The sequence below is a fragment of the Schistocerca nitens genome, chromosome 9, assembly GCF_023898315.1.
Source record: "Schistocerca nitens isolate TAMUIC-IGC-003100 chromosome 9, iqSchNite1.1, whole genome shotgun sequence".
Lineage (NCBI taxonomy): Eukaryota > Metazoa > Arthropoda > Insecta > Orthoptera > Acrididae > Schistocerca > Schistocerca nitens.
In genome coordinates, this window is record NC_064622.1 from 302,562,418 (window position 1) to 302,589,250 (window position 26,833).

General features: G+C 39.1%; 1 protein-coding gene across 1 annotated transcript in view; it reads right to left on the reverse strand.

The window, feature by feature from the left end:
* LOC126203767 (nuclear migration protein nudC) overlaps positions 1-21,628 on the reverse strand; it is a 58,277-nt gene extending 36,649 nt beyond the window's left edge. The window contains exons 1-3 of the mRNA XM_049938136.1: positions 21,439-21,628; positions 20,390-20,467; positions 13,696-13,917 (exon numbers count right to left, since the gene is read on the reverse strand). Coding sequence (XP_049794093.1) covers positions 13,696-13,917; positions 20,390-20,467; positions 21,439-21,516 — 378 coding nt within the window. The 5' untranslated portion in view covers positions 21,517-21,628. The remainder of the gene's footprint in view (positions 1-13,695; positions 13,918-20,389; positions 20,468-21,438) is intronic.
* Positions 21,629-26,833: the final 5,205 nt, after the last annotated feature.

Genomic DNA, 26,833 nt, shown 5'->3' on the forward strand with positions numbered 1-26,833 from the left:
GGCAAAAAAGGCGTTACTGGCCAAGAGAAGTCTACTAACATCAAATATTGGTCTTAATTTGAGGAAGAAATTTGTGAGGATGTACGTCTGGAGTAGAGGATTGTACAGTAGTGAAACATGGACTGTGGGAAAACTGGAACAGAAGAGAATCGAAGCATTTGAGATGTGATGCTGCAGACAAATGTTGAAAATTAGGTGGACTGATAAGGTAAGGAATGAGGATGTTCTACGCAGAATTGGAGAGGAAAGGAATATGTGGAAAACACTGGTAAGGAGAAGGGACAGGATGATAAGACATCTGTTAAGAGACGAGGGAATGACTTCCATGGTACTAGAGGGAGCTTTAGAGGGCAAAAACTGTAGAGGAAGACAGAGGTTGGAATACATCCAGCAAATAATTTATTTTATTTTATTTATTTATTTATTTATTGTTCCGTGGGACCAAATTAAGGAGAAGTCTCCATGGTCATGGAACGAGTCAATGCATGAAATTATAACACGATATTAGAAACAGATAAAATGAAATATAAAAAAACATATTCAGGTGACAAGTAAGTTTAAATAAAGAAAATCAACAATGTAACACTGGAATTTGCTTAATTTTTTAGCTCTTCCAGGAGCTCCTCGACAGAATAGGAGTGAGCCATGAGGAAACTCTTCAGTTTGGACTTAAAAGTGTTTGGGCTACTGCTAAGATTTTTGAGTTCTTGTGGTAGCTTATTGAAAATGGATGCAGCAGAATACTGCACTCCTTTCTGCACAAGAGTCAAGGAAGTGCATTCCACATGCAGATTGGATTTCTGCCTAGTATTAACTGAGTGAAGGCTGCTAACTCTTGGGAATAGGATAATATTGCTAACAACAAACGACATTAAAGAAAATATATACTGTGAGGGCACTGTCAGAATTCCCAGACTATTGAATAGGGGTCGACAAGAGGTTCTCGAACTTACACCACATATAGCTTGAACAGCCCGTTTCTGAGCCAAAAATACCCTTTTTGAATCAGAAGAATTACCCCAAAAAATAATACCATACGACATAACCGTATGAAAATATGCGAAGTAGACTAATTTTCGTGTTGAAGTGTCACTTATTTCAGATACTGTTCTAATGGTAAATAAAGCAGCATTTAGTTTCTGAACAAGATCCTGGACATGGGCATTCCCCAACAGCTTACTATCTATCCGAACGCCTAGGAACTTTAACTGTTCTTCTCACTTATAAATTGCCCATTCTGTCTGATCAAAATATCGGTTCTTGTTGAATTGTGAGTTAGAAACTGTAAAAACTGAGTCTTACTGTGATTTAACATCAAATTATTTTCCACAAGCCACGAACTTATTTCGTGAACTACATTATTTGATACTGTTTCAATATTACACACAAGATCCTTCACTACCAAGCTGGCGTCATCAGCAAACAGAAATATTTTTCAATCACCTATAATACTAGAAGGCATATCATTTATATAAATAAGAAACAGCAGTGGCCCCAGCACCGACCCTTGGGGAACGCCCCACTTAACAGTGCCCCATTGGGACTGAACATCACTACCACTCTCAATATTGCGGAGAATTACCTTCTCCTTTCTGTTCTTAAAGTAAGAGGTGAACGAATTGTAAGCTACTCCCCTTACTCTATAATGGTCCAACTTCTGCAGTAATATTTTGTGGTCAACACAGTCAAAAGCCTTCGTTAAATCAAAGAAAACACCTAGCGTTCGCAACCTTTTATTTAATCTGTCCAAAACCTCACAGAGAAAAGAGAATATAGCATTTTCAGTTGTTAAACCATTTCTAAAACCAAACTGAACATTTGACAGCAAATTATGTGAATTTAAATGCTCCAGTAACCTTGTATATACAACCTTCTCGATAACTTTAGCAAACACCGATGGCATAGAAATAGGTCTATAATTGTCAATATTATCCCTGTCTCCCTTTTTATAAAATGGCTTCACTACCGAGTACTTTAATCGGTCAGGAAACCAACCACTCCTGAAGGAAAAGTTACAGATATGGCTAAGTACTGGGCTAACATACATAGAACAATACTTCAGTATTCTGCTAGATACCCCGTCATATCCATGAGAGTTCTTGGTCTTTAGTGATTTAATTATTAACTCAATCTCCCTCTTGTCAGTATCATGGAGGAGCATTTTAGGTAACAGTCTCTAAACACTTTTTTCTAAGAGCGCTATATGATTCCCTGTTGGGACTAGGTTTCTATTTAGTTCACCTGCTATATTCAGAAAGTGATTATTAAATACTGTACATATATGCGACTTATCAGTAACACGGACATTCCCACTATGCACTGATTCTATACCCTCAACCTGTCTCTGCAGACCAGCCACTTCCTTTATGACTGACCATATGGTTTTAATTTTTTCCTGAGACTTAGCTATTCTATCTGCATACCACATACTTTTTGCCTTCCTAACAACATTTTTAAGCACCTTACAATACTGTTTGTAATGGGCTGCTGCATTTAGATTCTGACTGTTTCTAACATTTTGATATAATTGCCACTTTGTTCTACAAGATATACTTATCCCTCTAGTCAGCCACCCAGGCTGCCTGTTTGTGCTAGTACCCTGTTTTGAACGTTCTAACGGAAAGCAACTTTCAAAGAGCACGAGAAAAGTCTTGAGAAAAGCATTATATTTATCGTCTACTGTATCAGCGCTATAAACATCTTGCCACTCTTGTTCCTTGATAAGGTTTACGAAGGTCTCTACAGCAACTGGATCAGCTTTCCTAAACAGCTGATGACTATATTTAATACGTGTTGCAGCACAAAAATCTTTTAGAGTTAAAATTTGTGCATCATGATCTGAAAGGCCATTCACCTTTTTGCTAACAGAATGCCCTTCTAGTAATGAGGAATGAACAAAAATGTTGTCTATGGTTGTTCTACTGTTCCCTTGCACTCTCGTTGGAAAGAATATGGTTTGCATAAGATTATATGAATTAAGGAGGTCTACCAGCATCCTCTTCCTTGCACAATCACTTATACAATTAATATTGAAGTCACCACATATAACTAACTTTTTGTATTTCCTATAAAGTGAACCAAGAACCTCCTCTAGCTTTAGCAAAAATGTTGTGAAATCGGAGTCTGGGGATCTATAAATAACAACAGTTAGAAGTTTATCTCCATTAAATTTAACCACACCTGCACAACATTCAAACACCTTTTCAGTGCAGTACTTTGAAACATCAATGGACTCAAATGGGATGCCGTTTTTCACATACATGACTACTCCCCCACACTGCAAAGAGCTCCTCGAAAAGCTGCCAGCCAACCTGTATCCTGGCAAAGGAAGCCTCTGAAATTATCTTCTTATTTAAGAAGTGTTCAGATATACCAATAATTTCAGAGTCAACATCTATAAACAATTCACTCACTTTATCTCTAGTAACTTGTATATTTTGATGAAATATACTAATTCCCTCATTAGTCGGATACCTAAGCTTTGTCAAAAGTGGTTCTTTTGTTAGAGAGACTTCCCTTAAGCAGGAATACCTATCAGCTGACTTCAATCTAAAAAAGGTGCAGCTCTAACACCCACTACTGCAGGAATTTTCTTTTTGTTTAAAATGCAATGTCTCAACTGACTGACTCACTAACTTGCTGACTCATCATTGCCCATCCCAAACCACAAAGGACAAGAACTTGAAATTTGCAGATGGTTTTGATCTTATACTGTAGGCATCATTTGTGAAGGAATTTTTTGAAATTCCACCCCTAAGAGGATAAAACGGGGGATGAAAATTTGTTACTATTAAGGCAATTCTGAAGCTAGACCGAAAACTGGCACTTGGTTTCTCCATCAGAAATTAAGAAATTCTGCTACAGCATTTTTACAAGTTTAATACCTATTGGGGTCAAATAACTGGTGAAAGAAGAACAAAACAAAAACCTACGCAGGCCATACAATCTACGCTAATAAACTCGTAGGCGCTAAGTTAATTACAGCTACAGACTTACATTTCTAGTATACATGAAATTAATTTTTAATTAAACTGAATGTAAGAAAAAAGCTGAACTGTACATAAGGTAAAACTTTAAGAGCAGTTAGTAATAAAGTACTGTAAAAACACACTTTTTCATCAGACTTATTAACTTCAAATAAAAGGACGGCACTCTCTTCTTCCCTCAATGTTTTTTTTTGTTTTATTTTATTTTTAATGTTGGGAGAATAGGCTGGGGCTGCCTTTCCTTAATAGGTGTTAAGCTCAGATCCCCCCCCCCCCTTCCAATGAACCATGGACCTTGCCATTGGTGGGGAGGTTTGCGTGCCTTAACGATACAGATAGCCATACCGTAGGTGCAACCACAATGGACAGGAATCTGTTGAGAGGCCAGACAAACATGTGGTTCCTGAAGAGGGGCAGCAGCCTTTTCAGTAGTTGCAGGGGCAACAGTCTGGATGATTGACTGATCTGGCCCTATAACACTAACCAAAACGGCCTTGCTGTTTTGGTACTGCGAACGGCTGAAAGCAAGGGGAAACTACAGCTGTAATTTTTCTCGAGGGCATGCAGCTTTACTGTATGATTAAATGATGATGGCGTCCTCTTGGGTAAAATAGTCCCCCATTCGGATCTCTGGGCGGGGACTACTCAAGAGAACATCGTTATCAGGAGAAAGAAAACTGGCATTCTATGGATCGGAGCGTGGAATGTCCGGTCCCTTAATCTGGCAGGTAGGTTAGAAAATTTAAAAAGGGAAATGGATAGGTTAAAGTTAGATATAGTGGGAATTAGTGAAGTTCAGTGGCAGGAGGAACAAGACTTTTGGTCAGGTGAATGCAGGGTTATAAATACAAAATCAAATAGGGGTAATGCAGGAGTAGGTTTAATAATGAATAAAAAAATAGGAGTGCGGGTAAGCTACTATAAACAGCATGATGAAAGCATTATTGTGGCCAAGAAAGACACGAAGCCCACGCCTACTACAGTAGTACAAGTTTATATGCCAGCTAGCTCTGCAGATGATGAAGTTGATGAAATGTATGATGAGATAAAAGAAATTATTCAGGTAGTGAAGAGAGATGAAAATTTAATAGTCATGGGTGACTAGAATTCGACAGTAGGAAAAGAAAGAGAAGGAAACGTAGTAGGTGAATATGGATTAGGGCTAAGAAATGAAAGAGGAAGCCGCCTGTAGAATTTTGCACAGAGCATAACTTAATCATAGGTAACACTTGGTTCAAGAATCATGAAAGAAGGTTGTATACATGGAAAAACCTTGGAGATACTAAAAGGTTTCAGATAGATTACATAATGGTAAGACAGAGATTTAGGAACCAGGTTTTAAATTTTAAGACATTTCCAGGGGCAGGTGTGGACTCTGACCACAATCTATTGGTTATGAACTGTAGATTAAAACTGAAGAAACTGCAAAAAGACGGGAATTTGAGGAGATGGGACCTGGATAAACTGAAAGAACCAGAGGTTGTACAGAGTTTCAGGGAGAGCATAAGGGAACAATTGACAGTAGAAGAAGAATGGGTAGCTTTGAGAAATAAAATAGTGAAGGCAGCAGAGGATCAAGTAGGTTAAAAAACGAGGGCTAGTAGAAATCCTTGGGTAACAGAAGAGATACTGAATTTAATTGATGAAAGGAGAAAATACAAAAACGCAGTAAGTGAAGCAGGCAAAAAGGAATACAAACGTCTCAAAAATGAGATCGACAGGAAGTGCAAAATGGCTAAGCAGGAATGGCTAGAGGACAAATGTAAGGATGTAAAGGCTTATCTCATGAGGGGTAAAATAGATACTGCCTGCAGGAAAATTAAAGAGACCTTTGAAGAAAAGAGAACCACTTGCATGAATATCAAGAGCTCAGATGGAAACCCAGTTCTAAGCAAAGAAGGGAAAGCATAAAGGTGGAAGGAGCGAATAGAGAGTCTATACAGGGGCAATGTTCTTGAGGACAATATTATGGAAATGGGAGAGGATGTAGATGAAGATGAAAGGGGAGATATGATACTGCGTGAAGAGTTGGACAGAGCACTGAAAGACCTGAGTCGAAACAAGCCCCCGGGAGTAGACAACATTCCATTAAAACTACTTAAAGCCTTGGGAGAGCCAGTCCTGACAAAACTCTACCATCTGGTGAGCAAGATGTATGAGACAGGCAAAATTCCTTCAGACTTCAAGAAGAATATAATAATTCCAATCACAAAGAAAGCAGGTGTTGACAGATGTGAAAATTACCGAACTATCAGTTTAATAAGTCACAGCTGCAAAATACTAAAATGAATTCTTTACAGACGAATGGAAAAACTGGTAGAAGCCGACCTCGGAGAAGATCAGTTTGGATTCCGTAGAAATGTTGGAACACGTGGGGCAATACTGACCCTACGACTTATCTTAGAAAATAGATTAAGGAAAGGCAAACCTACATTCCTAGCATTGGTGGACTTGGAGAAAACTTTTGACAATGTTGACTGGAATACTCTCTTTCAAATTCTAAAGGTGGTAGGGGTAAAATACAGGGAGTGAAAGGCTATTTACAATTTGTACAGGAAACAGATGGCAGATATAAGAGTCGAGTGACATGAAAGGGAAGCAGTGGTCGGGAAGGGAGTGAGACAGGGTTGTAGCCTCTCCCCGATGCTATTCAATCTGTATATTGAGCAAGCACTAAAAGAAACAAAAGAAAAGTTCAGAGTAGGTATTAAAATCCATGGAGAAGAAATAAAAACTTTGAGGTTCGCCGATGACGTTGTAATTCTGTCAGACAGCAAAGGACTTGGAAGAGCAGTTGAACGAAATGGACCGTGTCTTGAAAGGAGGGTATAAGATGAACATCAACAGAAGCAAAACGAGGATAATGGAATGTAGTCAAATTAAGTCAGGTATCTGCGGGAATTAGATTAGGAAATGAGACACTTAAAGTAGTAAAGGAGTTTTGCTATTTGGGGAGCAAAATAACTGATGATGGTCGAAGTAGAGAGGATATAAAATGTGGACTGCCAATGGCAAGAAAAGCGTTTCTGAAGAAGAGAAATTTGTTAACATCGAGTATAGATTTAAGTGTCAGGAAGTCGTTTCTGAGAGTATTTGTATGGACTGTAACCATGTATGGAAGTGAAACATGGACGATAAATAGTTTGGACAAGAAGAGAATAGAATCTTTCGAAATGTAGTGCTACAGAAGAATTCTGAAGATTAGATGGGTAGATCTCATAACTAATGAGGAGGTATTGAATAGAATTGGGGAGAAGAGGAGTTTGTGGCACAACTTGACTAGAAGAAGTGATTGGTTGGTAGGACATGTTCTGAGGCATCAATGGATCACCAATTTAGTAGTGGAGGGCAGCGTGGAGGGTAAAAATCGTAGAGGGAGACCAAGAGATGAATACACTAAGCAGATTCAGAAGGATGTAGGCTGCAGTAGGTACTGGGAGATGAAGAGGCTTGCACAGGATAGAGTAGCATGGAAAGCTGCATCAAACCAGTCTCAGGACTGAAGACGACGACGACGACGACGACAACAACCACCTCAGATTTTTAGCTGTCTTATACTTTCTTTCCTTGAAGCAGAATCCATTGGGAAATTCACTTCAATCCCCAAATGAATGGTTTCGAAGGGACAATCCATGTTTCCTTTCCTTCCCAACTGATACACATACATAGCACAGAAAATGCACACATTTGGTTCTTTATGTGGGTAAAGAAGTGATCAGTTTCCCATTTAGAAAGAAAATGATAGGATTTTTGGTTTTTGCTTGAGCATGCTATCATTAGAATACATCTAGCTTAGTATCAATGAATAAATCGATCTTCACGAGATAGTTAATATGTGATATACCGGGTAATCAAAAAGTCAGTGTAAATTTGAAAACTGAATAAATCATGAAATAATGTAGATAGAGAGGTACAAATTGACAGACAAGCTTGGAATGACATGGGGTTTTATTAGAACCAAAAAAATACAAAAGTTCAAAAAATGTCCGACAGATGGCACTTCATCTGATCAGAATAGCAATAATTAGCATAACAAAGTAAGACAAAGCAAAGATGATGTTCTTTACAGGAAATGCTCAATATGTCCACCATTATTCCTCAACAATAGCTGTAGTCGAGGAATAATGTTGTGAACAGCACTGTAAAGCATGTCCGGAGTTATGGCGAGGCATTGGCATCGGATGTTGTCTTTCAGCATCCCTAGAGATGTCGGTCGATCACAATACACTTGTGACTTCAGGTAACCCCAAAGCCAATAATCGCATGGACTGGGGTCTGGGGACCTGGGTGGCCAAGCATGACGAAAGTGGAGGCTGAGCACACAATCATCACCAAACAACACGCGCAAGAGATCTTTCATGCATCTAGTAATATGGGGTGGAGCACCATCCTGCATAAACATCGTACGTTCCAGCAGGTGTTTATCAGCCAGGCTGGGGATGATGCAATTCTGTAACATATTGGCGTACCTCTTACCCGTCACGGTAACAGTTACAAAACCAGAACCACGCATTTCCTCGAAGAAAAAAAGGCCGACAACGGTAGATGTGGTAAATCCAACCCATACCATGACTTTCTCGTCGTGCAATGGAGTTTCCACAACAGTTCTAGGATTTTCAGTAGCCCAAATACTGCAGTTGTGGGCGTTGATAGACCCTCTGAGCGTGAAATGAGCTGCTTCGGTCCGCAACACGTTACTCACCCAATCGTCATCTTCCGCCATCTTTTGAAACGCCCGCACTGCAAATGCCCTCCGCTTCTCTAAATCGCCAGGTAACAGTTCATGATGCCGATGGATTTTGTACACATAGGATCGGAGGGTACGCCTAAATGCCAACCAAACAGTAGTGTATGGAATGCCTGTGCTACGTGCAACTGCACGAGCGTTGACCTCCCCGTGCATAGATGAACCCGCTACAGTCTCCATTTCTTCCTGAACTGTCTCAGCAGCATTACACCTCGTGCTCGGTCGGCCACTACGGGGTCTATCGTCTATACAACCCGTGGCTTCGAACTTCGAAATCATTCTCACCACAGCTGCATTTGTCAACAGACCTTTACCCGTTCAAATCCCCTTCCTATGGCGATAGGATCGTAACGCTGAACTACCACATTCCCCATTCTGATAATACAGCTTCACTAAAAGCGCCTTAACAGGTGACGTCAACATGCTGCGACTGCTGGCACATCTGATTGTCTCTCTCATTACAGCTCCTTTTATACACGATTGTCATGCGCAGTCACTGACGTTTTGCTGTCCAGCACCATCTGTCAGACATTTTGTGAATTTTTTTTTTCCCCCCCTAATAAAACCCCACGTCATTCCAAGCATGTGTGTCAATTTTTACCTCTCCATCTACATTATTCCATGGTTTATTAAGTTTTCAAATTTATACTGACTTTTTGATCAGCCGGTACAAATGAAAAACAATGTGCATACCTTATGCCTATACAACGTTCCTGGAAGGAAGCTTACAGTATTTACACATGATGTAGTGTGCAACACAGGAACGAAAAAAGACACTATAAACACTGGTTGTAAATCTTATATATTAGGAATTACGGTTTACTACTGTCAATGACCCCCATGTCTCTGTGCTACACTTCACTTCACAACTTGTGCTCAATGTGAATCATCTGTTGCAACACAGCCTTCCACCCTATGTCTCATGGAATCTGGCATTCATTGGAACATCCCTGGTTGTTGCTGGATTGCGTCACAGGTATTGAAGCGTATACACACCACATACGGGGACCACATACAACAAGGTCTTTACAAGTCCCCAAAGCAAAAAATCCACAGGGTTAAAGTCAGAAGAATGGGCAGGCCATGGTATTGGCCCTCCCCAACCAATCCATCGCTCCTGAAAGACTCATGCTAGGTGATGCCTCAAGCAAAGTTGACAATGGGCCTGTGCCACATCATGCATGTACATTTGCAGTTTTCATGTAATGGAAAAACAGTTAATTGGTTCTGAAGGAAATGACAATATTGAGAACCATTAAATTTGCTATGTAGAACCTAGGGACCTAAAAAGCTGTCCCTGTGATTCCTGAATGCTTGGACTCACTGCATATGGTAGGGATAGAGTGACTGTTCATGGAAGACTGTCCAGACAACAGATTTAGCAGTACCTTCTGCTGTAGCTATCCTTCAGACACTTGTTCCAGAGATGTCCATCCTATGTTCTAATACACACTGCAAGTTGTTTGAGGTCTGCCATGATCCCATGTTCATGGTGCAAAGCCACTGGAAAAGGGTACTAAACATCTTTACAGATGGTGTATGGCATTGTGGACATTTGGTGACAAAGAGGTTAAAAGCCCGTTGGCTCCTTCCATCTGCTTCTTCATGGCAGAAGACTGTACCTCCCATCTCTTGTGTTGAATAGTAGGCCTCCATCGAGAGCTGTACAACCAGTGACAGACACGGAAATAAATTACAGTAATGTACTGCTGTCACAACAAATAGTGTGCTGTATGAACACTACGGGTACACTAGATAAAAGTAACATACTTGACCAATACATTACATACTGTAGTATGCTGCTGAATACTGTAAGTGTTCCTCGGTTGGGTGCACGATTGATACCATTGAAAACACATTGTGCTGCATATACGTCTAGTACATATGCTGTTTCCTCATTTGTCTTGTGCCAAAGTGCTTGGTATGCAAGATAGGTTCCTCGTCCACATGCAGGACATAACTCCGAAGATATGAGATTTATGACCAATGTTTATAGGACCTTTTTCCTTCCCTTAATGCAGACTACATCCTCTGTAAATATTGGAACTTTCTTCCAGACATCTAATAGTGTAGCTCAAGTAAGGGCAAGTACATTCGCTGCTAGCCCCCTATTGCTTATCGTCAACATCATCCAGTACACTTCATGTCCACTGTTTTGTTTCAGATTCCAGCCAAACACAGTGACTCTGAAGTTGTGACACTGTAATGGCCTGGTGAAGTGGCGCTGTATAGTATTTGTGTGCAGATGATTAAACTATCAACAAAAGTACTTATATTTAAACAGATTATGCAATATGAGAGATGATCGCAAATGTTTTGATTGTCATTTTTATTCTATTCATTAACTTGTACTACAGTAGACTTAATTTAATTTCATATTCCTTGCTCCAAAAGCAAGGTGATTCCATGATAACATTACAATCTTTCAAGGACGAATGAGTGTAAATGTATCAATTCAAGGTAACTGACCCTGGTCCGGAAACAAGGAAGTCAAAAGTTTTACGCAAAAATCATTCCGATACCTCTGACAGTGAAATACTTGAGCCGCTGCTGTTACTAAGATCGCAGGGTAGGCAACTTTCAGGGTAGACCAAAACAAGACAAAAATGTATAGTAAACATGTGTTCTAACATTAATACCTTGAGACCTATGAACTCTTGTTCATCTTTGCTACAGTGAAACACATCTCTTCTACAGAAGAAGTGCTCATAGCTCTTACGGTAAGCATTTTAGAGATCATACTTGCTGGACTTTTTTTCTTGCTTTGACCCATACTACCTCCACCAAAAATACAGAAACCAAAGAACTTGCAGTGGACGTGTTTCACAGTATCAAAGATGAACAAGTGTTTGTAGTTCTTAAGACTTGCATTTTAGAACTCATGTTTAGTAGACTTTTTTTTCATATTCTGGTCCATACTACCAACCTCTGTAAGTTGCCTACCCTACAACCTTCGCTAAAACAGTACCAGTAGATGTATTCCACGATCAGAGGTATCAGAACGATTTTTGCTTGGAAGTTTCGACTCTGTCCTTTCTGTTCCACAATACCTTACCTCACATTGATACATTTACCCTTCTCCATCATCCCCGAAAGTTTGTAACGTTACAGAATGACCATTTATGTATCACATTTGAAGATGACCATCTCTATAACATGCATTCAAGAATCCATGTTACTTCCATTTGAAATTTATAACATAACTGATCAGTATGAGTCATGCACACCGGGGAGTTTGCAGTACTGGAAGACGGACAATGAAAGATTCACCCTCACACAACCTTTAACCCACAGTACTTACCCCCTACGCTCCTGAGATCAGTGACAAAATTTATCAACATCAATTAAAATTAGCATATCTTAAAATACTACTGTCTGTGTTAAGTATTTTTGTTTATTACTGAGAACGGAAATTACACTCTCATGAAGTTCTTAACACCAGTTCATGTTTCTGGATTTGGCTGTGCATTATTACATGTATACAAGTATTAAAAAATATGGCTGAGAGCTGTGGGCCGCACAAACACTTGATTTGTGCCACATGCAAACTGAGGGCCAAAGTTTAATGATTAGAGATGCAGAGTTTCTATCTAATGTCACATCTTACAAGGGCTTTACTAAAGCAGGTTTTGCTTGAACATGAAACTGCACTTAATGTTGTTATAATTCTTTTTGCGGAGTATTGTGTTCAGTGGACGATGAATTTAAACTTCTGAGGTTGCGTGTGGTACATTGCAAATTCAATACTAGTCTACATATTTGGAAGTAACACAAAAAAATTAATGACAAAGAACCAGACATATAAGCGCTCGTATACATCTCAACTCTGCAAAGTGTATGGAGAAATTTGATGGCTCATATGCAGACTCAAATACTGATTAGCATAAAGAGTTTGTTGACTTGACATGCTAATAGAAACAATGCTGATTCAATTAGATCACTGTGGCAACAGTGAGACCTCACACAGTGCAGAAAGTGATAACAATAGGTTCTTTCCATTTCATTCTTTTCTGTCTTGTAAAATTTATTCCAGCTAATTGATGCACATACCAGTTCAAATTTTTACTTACTGTTACAAATTTCATTACTCATTTATTGACAACTGCTAGTATACATCCAATTTCCATTTTCCTGCTTCTTGAAAGTCTGACTGATGTTCTTCACAAGTAATATCCACTAACAAGACAAAGCTACAATGGTACACAAGCAGTATGTCGCCACTCTTCGCTAGTGGAATACGCACTTATTCTGCATTACGACAGTGGCAGTGCACTGATATGGCTTCTCTGTTCAACCACAACTACTAATGCAAATACAAACTCTTAACCAAAAAATGTGGGAATTATACATTATTAATGATATGTGACATAACCAGCAAATTTTCAGGCTTTAAATTTGCAATTTTTCTACATCAATAGCTGCAGCAGCAAGCTTCATCATATGGCCTTGCATTGGCATTATTCTGCAGAAACGACTAACCAGAAAACAATGAAAATCTGCCAGTAAATAGAGAAGAGTTGTAGCTATAAACTGTATACAATGTTTTTGAGGAAACTGCAGTCTGGCTTTTGTGACTCTTCAAAAACACCTCTACGCAAAATAACACTGGGACAAGCTATAACACAACTTTTAATACTCACATTTGAAATAAAAGTAGGCAGTGAGGTGCTACGCATCAACATTATCATGCAAGAGGAGCCTGAAGCTAGGAGTCAATCGTTAGGAAACAGATGATAGAATTTTTATCACATTTACAGTCCAATTCTTGTCCACTGGTGGGCACAGAAGCTTAAACTCCAACTCTCTTTTATGAAAGAAGTTCTAAATGCTGGCAGGACCAGCAATATCTTTGCATTTCTATAAAAGTTCAAGGCTGTAGTGACGAAACGAGATTATGCAAACAAATACAGCACATGAAACTGCACAATTAATCTATCAAACTGACTCAATGCATATACTAACCTGATCGATTTCATCCTGCAATTTCTTGGCCTCTTCTTCGGTAAGTTCAGTAATGGATGCTGCTTCTTCAGCCTGTTGTTGCTTCTGTAGTTCCTGTTCCTTCTTTCTCTGTGCTTCTGCTTTTTCACGGCGTCGTTTCTCATTGGCTTCTCGTTCCTCAGCTTTCTGTGCTTCCATGTCTAATGCCACCTTTTCATATTTCTTGAACTTTTCCATTACCAACTACACAAAAAATGGAGTCACCCTTCAAGTTAATGCATCATGTGCTTCAAAATACTTCTTTTCAATGCATATAAACGGAAAATACAGGATACAATATAAGTAATGGACGGAATAACTCACCACATAGCTGACACTTTGTGCGGTTAATAAACAGATACAAAAGACTAAAAACCAACATTGCTCACCCATCCTGTGTTTATAACACATCCCGAAATATCTTACTTTGTGACTTAGCATATGGTTTCCTGGAGATAGCAAGTGTTTCATGATTTACATTTATCCTTAAAATACACAATGAAGTTAGAACTATGTTTACTGATAGTCTTTCTCATGCAGGGCTTTATCACAAACTTGAAGTGACTATTACTCTATTTATCCTTCCTCACAGAGTCAAAATGTGTTTCCAATCCCTCTTTTCTCAAGTACCTAGCTTAGGTATTTCTTTTCTACCACATAACACAATCATTTACTAACACACACAGACAAGGTGCAGTCAACCAACAAAATTCAAAATTTGTTCCCAAGAGTTCTGCACACTATAAAATCTTATAAAAGGTCAAATAATTCACAGTTATACTTACAAGGACTATCTGAATTATAATCTCCACTTTTACTTAAGAAATGTAGCAGTATAGAAACACAAGTCGCCACTGACACACAACACAGTTGGTCAACGAGTCCAGAGCTACAGCAGTTGGAAGATCAGACTACTGCTCATTTGCCTACAATAGCTCTTTAAAAGTGTTATGCAACTCAAGTGTTCCGACATATATGCAATTTGTTCTTTAACACAGTTTTTAAAGGTACAAAATCACAAAATTGTTGCTAATCACGTTGAAATGTAAGGAACCTCCAGTTTTCAGAAGACTACTACTTTTTATTTAAAAAAAAAAAACAAAAAAAAAAAAAACAAAAAAAAAACCCACACACACACACAACTCTGCGAGTTTCAATTAAGGTATACATGCCACGGTGTTGTTGTTGTACTAAGGTCAGAACATGCGGACAAAGGTCACAAAACTTGAAGCCTGCTGGTTGCACACAGCCCTTTAAGGTTATTTCTGCAGACTCCATCATCTATTATGCTACGTAAATACTCTGTCACCTTGAGCGGAAGTGCCAAAACCCAACTAGAGGTGAACATTTTGAGAAGTGACTACCATTTGACAGACCCTAACGAGTGCACTGCTGCGCATTCATGAATCAACAATAGATCAATCCTGATCAAAGTTTTTGTCAGTAGTCTGTCATCATCATCATCATCATCATCATCATCATCTTGTCGCTCGACACGTATCAGTACAAGATGGTAATATTCAGAGACTATGACATCATGTCGTTTTCCACTGGTGCCAACAGCAGCACCACAACTGCTGCGTCCTGTAAAGTTTGGCACACAAAATTTAAGTTTCTGAAGTTTAATTTCAGCTGTGGGTATGCAGTAGAGGCGAGGTCGGGCAATAAGATACGTTAATCAAGTAAGACACTGGGCAGTATTGTTGAACTTATATCAAAACATTCCAGGCAGACATGGTTGCTACCCTGGTCATGGCTGAAACACCGACACACTGTGACCAAAAGCGAAGTAATACTTTGTACCTCAAGAGCACTTGCATGCTACCGAGGAACTCAACTGCAAATATAACACGGCCTAACAACCTGTGCTCGGCACTTTGTGAACTAAGAAAAGCTAGCAGGCAAGTAGTATGGTGAACCCGCTCCCCTCAACCCCATCAGCAGAACTATGTCAGAAGTGTGGCTATAAGGGCATAAATAAGAGAACTACAGACTTTTTGAGTTTCAGAGAAACCATGTCTATAGCTGGGTGAAGAAGACTGGATGGCTACCTGCCCGATTAACACACTGAGTTCTGGCACAAGGTACTCCATACGTGTGGTGTGGAGCCTGCAGGACTTGAGGGAAACTGAAATGGGGAGCTGGTGCCCAGCCAGCCTCCACCCTCTGAGGGTCTTCCAACTGATGGACTGTAAACCCTAGGGAGTGATGGGGACATTCCTGTTCGGCATTAGGACATCTAGTGTCGGCTACTGCACCAAAGTGCACGACATGGGGCAATGAATAAACACGAGGGTGCATAATCAACACAACTTCGGACGGCCTGGGCAAATCGTGCCCACCTTTCAAGGCTGGCAACCCACATGGCACCTCAACATCTGCCACCGTGACGGACAACAGACCTCACCGGCATGATCGAGGTGTCAGTGTATCCAACTGTTGGCTACATAAAAACCTGTAAATACTAACTAATGTTTAACTGCATGTTGCAACATGAATCTGCCCTCTCCCTCACCATTTCTCTTGCCCATCATGACATATAGCTGCCCAGAATAGGATTGGTCCTTGCAAAACAGCTGTATTGCAGCTGCTCAATGAACGGGTGTCCAGTGTTAGTAAAACAATTGATGAAGCTTTTCCTGGTCCATTAGTCATTTTTATTACTACAAAAATTTAACATATATGAGCACAAACTTCTCTATAATACGCTTCCACAAAGCTTGTTGCACCTATGTACCATTTCTGCCATAGCTGCTACTGGTGCATGGTGCCCGAGTTAGTACCAATGCAGAAGAAAGACAAACATTTTCCCCACCTCACACCCCTCTAAATCCCGCTGTGGCAGAGCTCTACTTCCTTCTCATCCCACTTCATGCAACAGCTGCATCGACAGATTTTAATTTTGTACGGATCAATTTGTTTAGTGGGTGAATATAAGTTCTATTTTCCTTTTGGAAAAGAGTTATCAATTTATGTAATTATTCTGTGTCTTAATTATTCTGTGTCTGGTATGTTTATATACATAAAAATATTATTTATTACTAAAATGTTTTAATAATTTTAACAGAAGATTCATTTATTTCAATGCTTTGTATTCAGCATTTTGACTGAAACGAAGTGGTAGAAAATTTAAAGAAGAATTGGAGGCAAATATCAAAGCTTACAAAAAAGTGGGAATTTGAATTCTTTTGCTGTGAAGTAAATAATAAAATAATTGCCTTGATATGCAATCCTGCTATTAGTGTACCAAAATTATGCTATTAGTGTTCCAAAATTATGTAACATTAGTCATCATTATAACAACGCAGGTCAACACACAATAATTACGAAGGATTAATGAGACAAGAAAGGTTTGAAGAGCTTGAGTTGGGATTGAAGAAACATGTTTTAACCAACAACACAAGACAGTGAAGTGGCAGTGCACGTAAGTTACAGCTTGTTGGAGTTGATAACTAAATACTCTAAACCTTTTACTGAAGGTGATCATCTAAGAGAAAACATAATAAAAACTGCAGAAATTGTTTGTCTAGGAAGTGCGAAGGCTCTTCGTCAAGCAATCCCTTTGTCTTGGAACACAGTTACAAAAAGAGTTACTGATTTGGCTGACAAAGTATTCAGATCCAATTTAAAAAAATCTTCGTTTCAAAACTTTTACCATTTCCTGTATGAGACTGCTGGCATTTGAGGCATACCTCATTTGGTTATGCTTCTTCATATTTGTAACACAGATTTCAATAATTCTGAAGACTTGTTGTAATAAGTTTCGATGCAAAACACTTGTATAGGATGCTACAGTGGAACTGCTTTATTGACTACAAAAAAAAATCATGGTTTTGTTTCATTACTGTCAAAAAAGGAAGTAAAATGCACGAGTCAAAGAGTCATCACCAGCATTGGATTAGAAATCAGTAAGAATTGTGCATAAAGGCAACGTATACTTGAGTTTCGAATCAGCAACAGTTCTTTCACTCCGATCATTTGCATATGTCACATTACAATGCGGTATGTTGGCTATTCTTAAACAATTCTCAGACTTAAAAGGGGTAACATGTCAGTTCTTAACAATTTAAAATAAAGATAAAATACAGTTTTTTAGAGAAAATATGGTTGCAATGTTTACCCTTTGTGGTTGATATAACAAAACACTTGTACAACTAAAATCTGAAACGTTAAGGAAAAGATCAGATCATTATGGACAATATACTCTAGTTTTATGGAAAAAACAGTTGAAAAATAAAGATTTAATACAATTCCCAACATGGAGAAAAAACAAAAGAAAACTTGTTAAGGTGAAACAACATCAAACAAAAATATATTCAGAAAAAGTCTTGAGCCTCAGAAATGAGTTTCAATCAAGATTTGCCGATTTTAAATCATCGTAAAAAAAAGTTTTACATGTTCTTTTTGATTTGTATAATAGATATGGAATTAGTACCCAATCAAACACAGACTGAGACCCTGTGTGACCCACATCTGAAGATTGATTTAATGACATTGCATGCCTATATTTCATACATAGTTGTCTGCCCGAGCAACCGTAAGTGGAATGACCATGTAAAACAAATGGGAAAATCTGATGCCAGATTCATAGGAACTGTAACTCATCAATGAAGGAAATTGCTTAGAAGGCTCTTCTGCAACCGATTATTGAGTACTGTTCATCAATATGGGGTCCTTACCAAGTAGGACTGATAAGAGGACAGAAAGAAGATCCAACGAAGAGTGGCATGTTTCGTCAATGGATCGTTTAGTCGTCATGAGAGCATACTGAGATTCTCAATGAACTCCACTGTCAACCATTACAAGAGGCACTGTGCACCACGGAGAGATTTATTAAAAAATTCGAGAAAGAACTTTCCGGAAAGAGTCAGACAACATTACTTTCAGCCACATACATCTCGTGTGACAACCAGAATTTGAGAAATTAGAGCCAATAAAGAGCCTTACTGACTATCATTCTTCCCATGTGCTGTTCATGAGAGGGAGGTGTCAGTTAGTGGTACCAGAAGTAACCTGCACCCCACCCACCCATAAGATGGCTTGCGGAGTATGATATTAGGTCAGGAAATTTTTGAAAATTTGCATTTGAATTATTTCCTTGTTTGGAAGTACTTTTCAATCTAAGCAGCTATTGTCAATCATTAAAGGAAATAAATCTCCAGCCAGATCTAAAATTTCAGGCATTAACCTTGGGGCAGTTTTTAAAGCACTTACTGTGAATAAGTTCTGAAATAGGGAAGAGAGTAGCCGGGAAGAAAGTGCCGGGCGGGAAGAAAGTGCCGGGCGGGAAGAAAGTGCCGGGCGGGAAGAAAGTGCCGGGCGGGAAGAAAGTGCCGGGCGGGAAGAAAGTGCCGGGCGGGAAGAAAGTGCCAGGCGGGAAGAAAGTGCCAGGCGGGAAGAATACAGAGGATACTATGAATGTTCACAAATGACTTGACACATTACAATATGTATCATTAGCTAAGTGAACTCCTGGTGCCATCTAGGAAATGCAAATTGTTAAACACATAGTACCACGCAATTAAAGTAAACAACCATGAGCTGCGCTTATTAGATGGAGGGAGTCGGACAGCCGATTAGTTCCAGTCATTCCACCAGCAAGGAGGTACATGCCTCATGTTGTCTGTAGTTCAACCATGCCTAGACAGTCAATACCGCGGTTCAATTGCATCCACATTGTTACTTTGTGCCAGGAAGGGCTCTCAACAAAGGAAGTGTTTAGGTGTCTCGGAGTTAGCCAAAGCAATGTTGTTCGGACATGGAGGAGATACAAAGAGACAGGAACTGTCGATGACATGCCTTGCTCAGGCCGCCCAAGGGCTACTACTGCAGTGGATGACCGCTACGTACGGATTATGGCTTTAAGGACCCCTGACAGCAATGCCACCATGTTGAATAATGCTTTTCATGCAGTTACAGGACGTCGTGTTACCAAACCGCACGCAATAGGCTGCCTGAAGTGCAACTTAACTCCTGATGACCATGGTGAGATCCATCTTTGCAACCATGACATGATGCAGTGCAGTAAAGATGGGACCAATAACATCCAAAATGGACCACTCAGGATTGGCATCACATTCTCTTCACCGATGAAAGTTGCCTATGCCTCCAACCTGAAAATCATTGGAGATTTGTTTGGAGGCAACATGTTCAGTCTGAATGCCTTAGTCACACTGTCCAGCGAGTGCAGCAAGGTGGAGATTCCCTGCTGTTTTGGGGTGGCATTATGTGGTGCCGACGTACACCACTGGTGGTCATGGAAGGCACTGAAACAGCTGTATAATACGCGAATGCCATCCTCCGACCAATAGTGCAATCATATCAGCAGCATATTGGCGAGGCATTCGTCTTCATGGACGACAATTCACACCCCCATCGCGCACATCTTGTGAATGACTTCGTTCAGGATAACGACATCATTCGACTAGAGTGGCCAGCATGTTCTCCAGACATGAGCCACACTGAAAATGCCTGGGATAGATTGAAAAAGGCTGTTTATGGACGACGTGAGCCACCAACCATTCTGAGGGATATACGCAGAATCATTGTTGAGGAGTGGGACAATCTGGACCAACAGTGCCTTGATGAACTTTTGGATAGTATGACTTTGAATTACCCACAGGAAAATTGTGTTATAATTTGTTTTACTACTCTATACTTTTAAATTAAGACTTACTTTTTCTCCTGCTCCTTTACCCCCACCAGTAAAGAAATCAGTTTTCCTTGCTAGGAAACTGAAGATGGTGTCCAGTAGCTGAAAGAAGTATGATGAATTAATCCTTCGGAACAGCAGTGCAGTGTTTGAATATGATTTACACTACTGCAAGATCACTCTTACCAATCCTAAAGGTAGGCCACTAGCACAATAATTGTTGAGCAGAGCATAACATTGTTTCTTTATGTCTATGGCCTTTCCGAGTCAGGAACTTCAAATATGAAATACTAAGGCTTTCCTGTTTTAAATGTATATCAGCATTCATATCTGACTGACTTAGATGTTTACATACTAAGCATAAATTTCTTAATCTGCAAAAATTATCACCTCACATTCCTGTACCTTATTATCAAAGACTGGGGCAAATTTTTATTATCTAGTGTTTTTAGCTCAACCAATTTAGATAGGCCTATTCAGGTTATTAAATAATAGGCAGAAGTAACGAAAAAAATTACTATCACTAGGCCTATAATTCGGGCAAAATACCTGCTTAACACATTTTGCAATTCCATCACCTAGTGTCTCACGCATGACATTTTCTAATATTCCACACACATTTACGTTTCTTACCTGGCGTTAATGTAAACTGAAAAAGTCCTGCCAACCCTGAACACTACGTTAGAAAAGCAGACAACCGTGGTGACAATACGTATTTCCCACATGCTTGCTGATAAGGAAGACAATAGTTTCCTGTTCTAATTTCAAAAAGTGCGTTTATAGTATTTTTGAAAATATTGTGAGTATAGAAAATATAATATTCCGGTAGAGTTGCACATAAAACTGTGTATGATCCAGGCTCTTAACAAACTTGACAACATATTCCTGAGCTGCACGATCGATGTTTCTAGAATCAACAACCGTAACATACTTAGTACCTTGCCACATTGTTAAAATACATAGAGTCACCAAAGCATTGCAATCTGGAATGCGTACACAAGGAACTAAAAAGCATTAAAGGAAAATAATACAAATTCAGTGACATAATATACACACGTTGCATTTGACTGTACCTCTTGGACACCACCTTCATGTTGCTGTGCCATAGCAAGCAACATTCCATCAAATTTTTCTGGATCATTTGGTTGCATTTTTCACACACCAACAACAAAAATAAAATCCACAAACACCGGCAACTCCTAACCCACCAACTCGTTGCTACGCGCAGTAGAACTTCGAATTCAACAAAGATACTATACAATATACATTGAAATCAAACTCAATCTTCGACTGAAATCGAATATCGAAAAATCCGTCATTGAAAGTAGAGTCTCTTTCAGGCCACAAAAAATAGAGAAATGAATTGAGCTGTGTTAGCACAGAGCAAATTTCGTTTCCACAGGCAATGAAATCTTGCACATTTATTGCCTCAACATAATCTTGAGAAACAATTCTCAGGCCGCAAAACGGAAACTCTGGATTATTAAAGGGATCAGAATTTCCTGTTGAACAAAAAGAAATTATTAATTTATATGACTCCCTAAGGCTACCTAGTGATCCCATCAAAAAGAAGGACCACTGATTGTACTGTAATATTTTAAAAATCCAAAACTATGTACATAACATCTGAAACTGATAACACAAATAACAAATCAAAAACCATCTGGTAAGTTATAAAGAGAGAGAGTGGTAAAAAAGTAGAGTATATGATTGACATAGAATTAATTCAGGATGGAAATGTAGTAAAAAATACTGACGAAGTTGCTAACATCTCCAATAAACATTTTTTTTAACAGGTGTTGAAAAAATTGGCTGTGAAGGCTCAATGGGTGATGAAATAGCCCTTCTGCATAAAGCTAAAAATGCCAGGAGTTTGCCAGATGAAGATAATCCCCATAACAATTAGTGAGATTAATAAGACAGAGAGATGAAGTCAAAAAACCCTTTCAACTAAGACACTTAAACACTGTCATGACTGTATAAATGCAGTCTTTTATCACATTTTTAAAGAATCCCTAAAACAAGGCATTGTTCCACTTAGATTAAAATATGCTGTGTGAAACCACTTTTCAAGAAAGATGAAAAAACTGATGTAACAAACTACCACCCAATATCCCAGCTAACAACATTTGATGATGCTATTTTCTCTTTCATCAGTCAAATTCTCGAATTTCTTAACAGAAAATTAGCAGCAATTAAAATTATATGTGACTGTGTCAACCATGAAATTCTGCTAAATAAAGCAGACTACTATGGGTTAAGTGGAATAATGGGGACATGGATTAAATCCTACCTTACAGGTAGGAAACAAAAGGTAAAAACTACTGACAGTAATGGAATCCCCGCATTATCCGAATGGGGCACAGTCAACACTGGAGTGCCTCAAGGCTCGATATTGGGACCCTTACTATTTCCTATATTTGTAAATGACCTCTCTTACTGCACCACTTCAGTGAGCAAGTTCACCCTATTCACTGATGATACTTCTCTTCTAGTTGATGAAGCAATAGGGAACAACCAAGAAAATCTGCGAAAACGCATTTGATAACATTCTGAAATGGTTTAACTGAACGGACTCTCTCTGAATATAAAAAATACTCATTGTGTACAGTTTCATATGGCACATAAAGAGGGATACGAATATAGAATGTAACAAACACAAATAAACAAGTCGACTCGGGTGTGCACACAGATTGCAAACGAATTTGGTCCAACCATATCCTAGATAAAGAAAAGAGGCTACAGTCTGCAACATAATTGCATCAACCACACATGAGGAGGCCATAAGAGCTGCTTACTTCTGATATTTCCATGCACTTTTGTCTTACGGAATCATCTTTTGGGGTAATCAGTCCTTGGCAAAAAAAAAAAAAGTTTTTATTGCTCAGACGAGAGCTATACACATCATGAGTGGTGTGCAACCAAGGTACTCATGCAGGAATCTGTTTAGGAAACTACAGGTATTTACAATGATGTCTCAGTACATATACTCCCTTGTATGTTGCATTAATAAAAACAACACTTTCTTCAAAACCAATAGTGAATATCATGGTCACAACACAAGGTCAAACTATACCCTTGTACAGAAAGGAGTAAAGGTATCAGAAATTATAATGTTCTACCTAGTGTCATCAAAAGTCTTGCTCCTGAAACACAAAAGTTCAAGAGCAAACTGAAAGAATGCCTAACACAAAAGTCATTCTGTTCAATTAGTGGTTTTTTTAATGCATGGGGGAAAGTTTTTATTATAAAACTGAGTTAGCCATTCAATGTAAGCATAAATGTAAACTATTTGTTGCTGTAGTGTTATATTGTTGCTCAGATACTTTGATATTGTTAATTTGAATGTATACACATAAGTGTTAACGCTGACGTATGTAATATGTTTTTATTTTTTGTAGTGTTCCATGTTGTTACTATGTGTCTTGTCATGAATTACCCAATTGTGTGCTGCTGCATTGGTCATTGTTTTGCCTATATGCTGACATGGTCGGGCATTGCCCTGTCGTCTCCTCCGCATCGCCAGATATATCATGCGTGTCAGTTCAGTATGCTGACAGTCCCTGGAGTATTGACCACTGATGTGTGAACAGCGCTGGACGTTATTCTCCTTGGAAGCAGTGCCCGTCTGTTCGGTCTTTGATCTGTCTAAGTGCTGACTGCTGCTGCGCAAACTCCGCAGGTCATGAGCCTTCTCCCGTTGGGCAGAAACATGACCAATGCCGGCTTTCCTTGTTCGACTGCTGGTGCTCCCGAATATTGTATCTTAAAGTGTCAAAGTCTCTAAAATGTTCATTTAATCTGTAACAAGTTTTTATGTGTTTTTCTGCTTTGAAAAACATAAATAATTGTTATACATTATTATTATACACCCTACAAGTGCTATAAACAGCAGTGACAAGGCTTATGTGTATGGACTGCGACTGTCATGATTAGAACAAAACTGTTTTGCTTGCGCATAATAATATACTGTACCAAATAAATGTTGTGTGGCTACGGCCTCTCGTCGGGTAGACTATTCCCCGGGTGCACGTCTTTCGAGTTGACGCCACTTTGGCGACCTGTCCGTTGATAGGGATGAAATGGTGATGATTAGGACAACACATCACCCAGTCCCTGAGCGGAGAAAATCTCCGATCCAGCTGGGAATCTAACCCGGGCCCTTAGGATTGACATTCTGTTATGTTGACCACTCAGCTACCAGGGACGGACCACTGTACTTTGAATGCATTATCTTGTGTGTAACTGAATGAGCTGCTGCACGCGCTATAACATGAACTGTCGCCGTAGAGAGTTTTGAAGCGTTTGTTACGTGTGGTTCTGTAAAATAATATTACCGTCAGGAGAATCATTTACTAAGAAAATGGATGTAATTGCATGACTCATGGATGGACTAAACCTATAAACAAAGTTAACACTCGGTGCGGTGGCTGATGGGAGCGTCCATAAAGGTATTTCCCATTTACAGTCGTTCCCATCAGCCACTGCACCAAGTGTCAACTTTACGTGAATATTATTTCAATCACGCCGCCATCACCAACGTCGTCACAACACACGGATCCATGTTTTTTTTTTTTTCTGCAATGCCAAATGCTTTCCCTATAAAGCCTTAAAGTATCTCACGTAGTTTCAGTATTAATTTCTTTCTCTTTTGTGACATGCTTTTTCAGTTGAGTCCCATAGTGCTCAGAGCCATTTGACATGCTTTTGTTGACATTTACCTTTTCAAAAAATAAATGCAGTATCTGTAAAGCGTATTCGCAATCGCTGTTGACATTGTTGTGTGCACCCCTAATAGTAGTTATCATTGTTTACTTTCTCTGCCTCATTCATTTGTTTTATTGTAGGTGTTGTTGCATGTGTTTGATGTATTCTTTTGGAGCGGTGTTTTTTATTAATATGAACAGTGGTTTTATCAGGTGCATTTATGTATTTTGTTGTGGTATGTGCCAGCCCCCTGCCTTCATAAGTTGTGGTGTCCGCCATTAAATTCTGAGCGCAGACAAATCACAGTTAAGGCGGCTCGTCCTCTATTGGTGCAAAGTAAGCAATAGGCGGGAATTTTGAATCTGACAGCTAAGTAAACTGTGTTTACATTCAATAAGACGTCATATTGCGGCATATTCATGATCAAGTGCTAGTTTATTTGACTCTACAAGTTATAAGCGAACAAAATTGTAGCAATCATCATCATTCTTGAATTGGTTTACAAGAGTTTTCGTAATTGTTGTCAGACCCTGATGTGGCTACTTGCGTTAAGTTTAGAAGTAAAACGATTTTTTTTACTTTAAATAATCGAAATTCAAGGTCAAAATTACGCAGAATAGATCACTGAGAACCGTTTAATTCACATATGCCTCAGGACTAACATAGCATGTTATGGCTTGATTTGTTGACTACTGAGTTCTTGACAGTTCGCATGCCAAGCAGACTTGTGTCCATGCTCGAGTTCCATAAGTAATGTGAGCTACAGTGCCAATGCAGTGGAAGAAAGATCTGAAAACTTAAAAAAACTGCCAGCTATATGTATACAAAGACGTCTTCTTTAGATGTCAACCTCCACTAATGAAGAGAGGGAAAGCAGTGGTGTGCAAAGGATTTAAACACGAAGCAGGAATACCAATGACCACAGAAGATGCTTTGTAAACAAAAGCGAAACGCGTCTAGTGTGAAATTCTTCTTCATTAATTGCAGTAAGATCAAGATTGCAAAGCTAACAATAATTAATTGTTAGAGCTGCTGCGGAAGATGGCCATGCAAACAAACATGACGTTTGTTTAAATCAGCAATGTAGCACTATGCTTGTTTTAATTTTATGCTTAATGTATGTAGTAGATTTAATGGCATGTGAGAAATGAAGTTCGTGTCTTTGAGAGTGCAGAATACTTCTGTAAAATGGCTTCAAAGTCAGAAATTCTAAGTGTTGGAGTATATTGTACACCTTCTGAATATATTTTCCATCCTTCTTTTTGATCCGGGCTTTCGACCGGCACTGGCGAAGTTAAAAACATATTTTTATGTTTTTATTTTATTTTGTATAAAATTTTTGTATTTTTTAATATTTTCGTTTCCTTTTTGTGTCATTTACCTTTAGAAAATTATAAATGTCGCCTCTTCTCTTCTGAGTGATTATAGACAATTAATAGTTTTGTTTAGTATGATAGGCCTCAAAACATGGCACTACAGATAGTGGTATGTTGCATGCTCTACATTCGTATCTCGTTTCTCGGCGCACTTTCTGCTTCGAGCATACTGCGCACCGACGCACTATCGTTTCTTCGAGTTTTCTGTCTCAATGACCTTTTAAAAATGCCTCCCGTAAATCTTAGAGGATACTCCTCTCCAGACCGCATTCTTCTGCCAGCTTTACTCCGTTCTTTTGCGTAAGCTTCAACAAGCTCTCTTACAAGACACAAATGAAATCCCGCTAGTTGCATTTTTCGTCCTCTTACTACTCTGTAGAGAGCA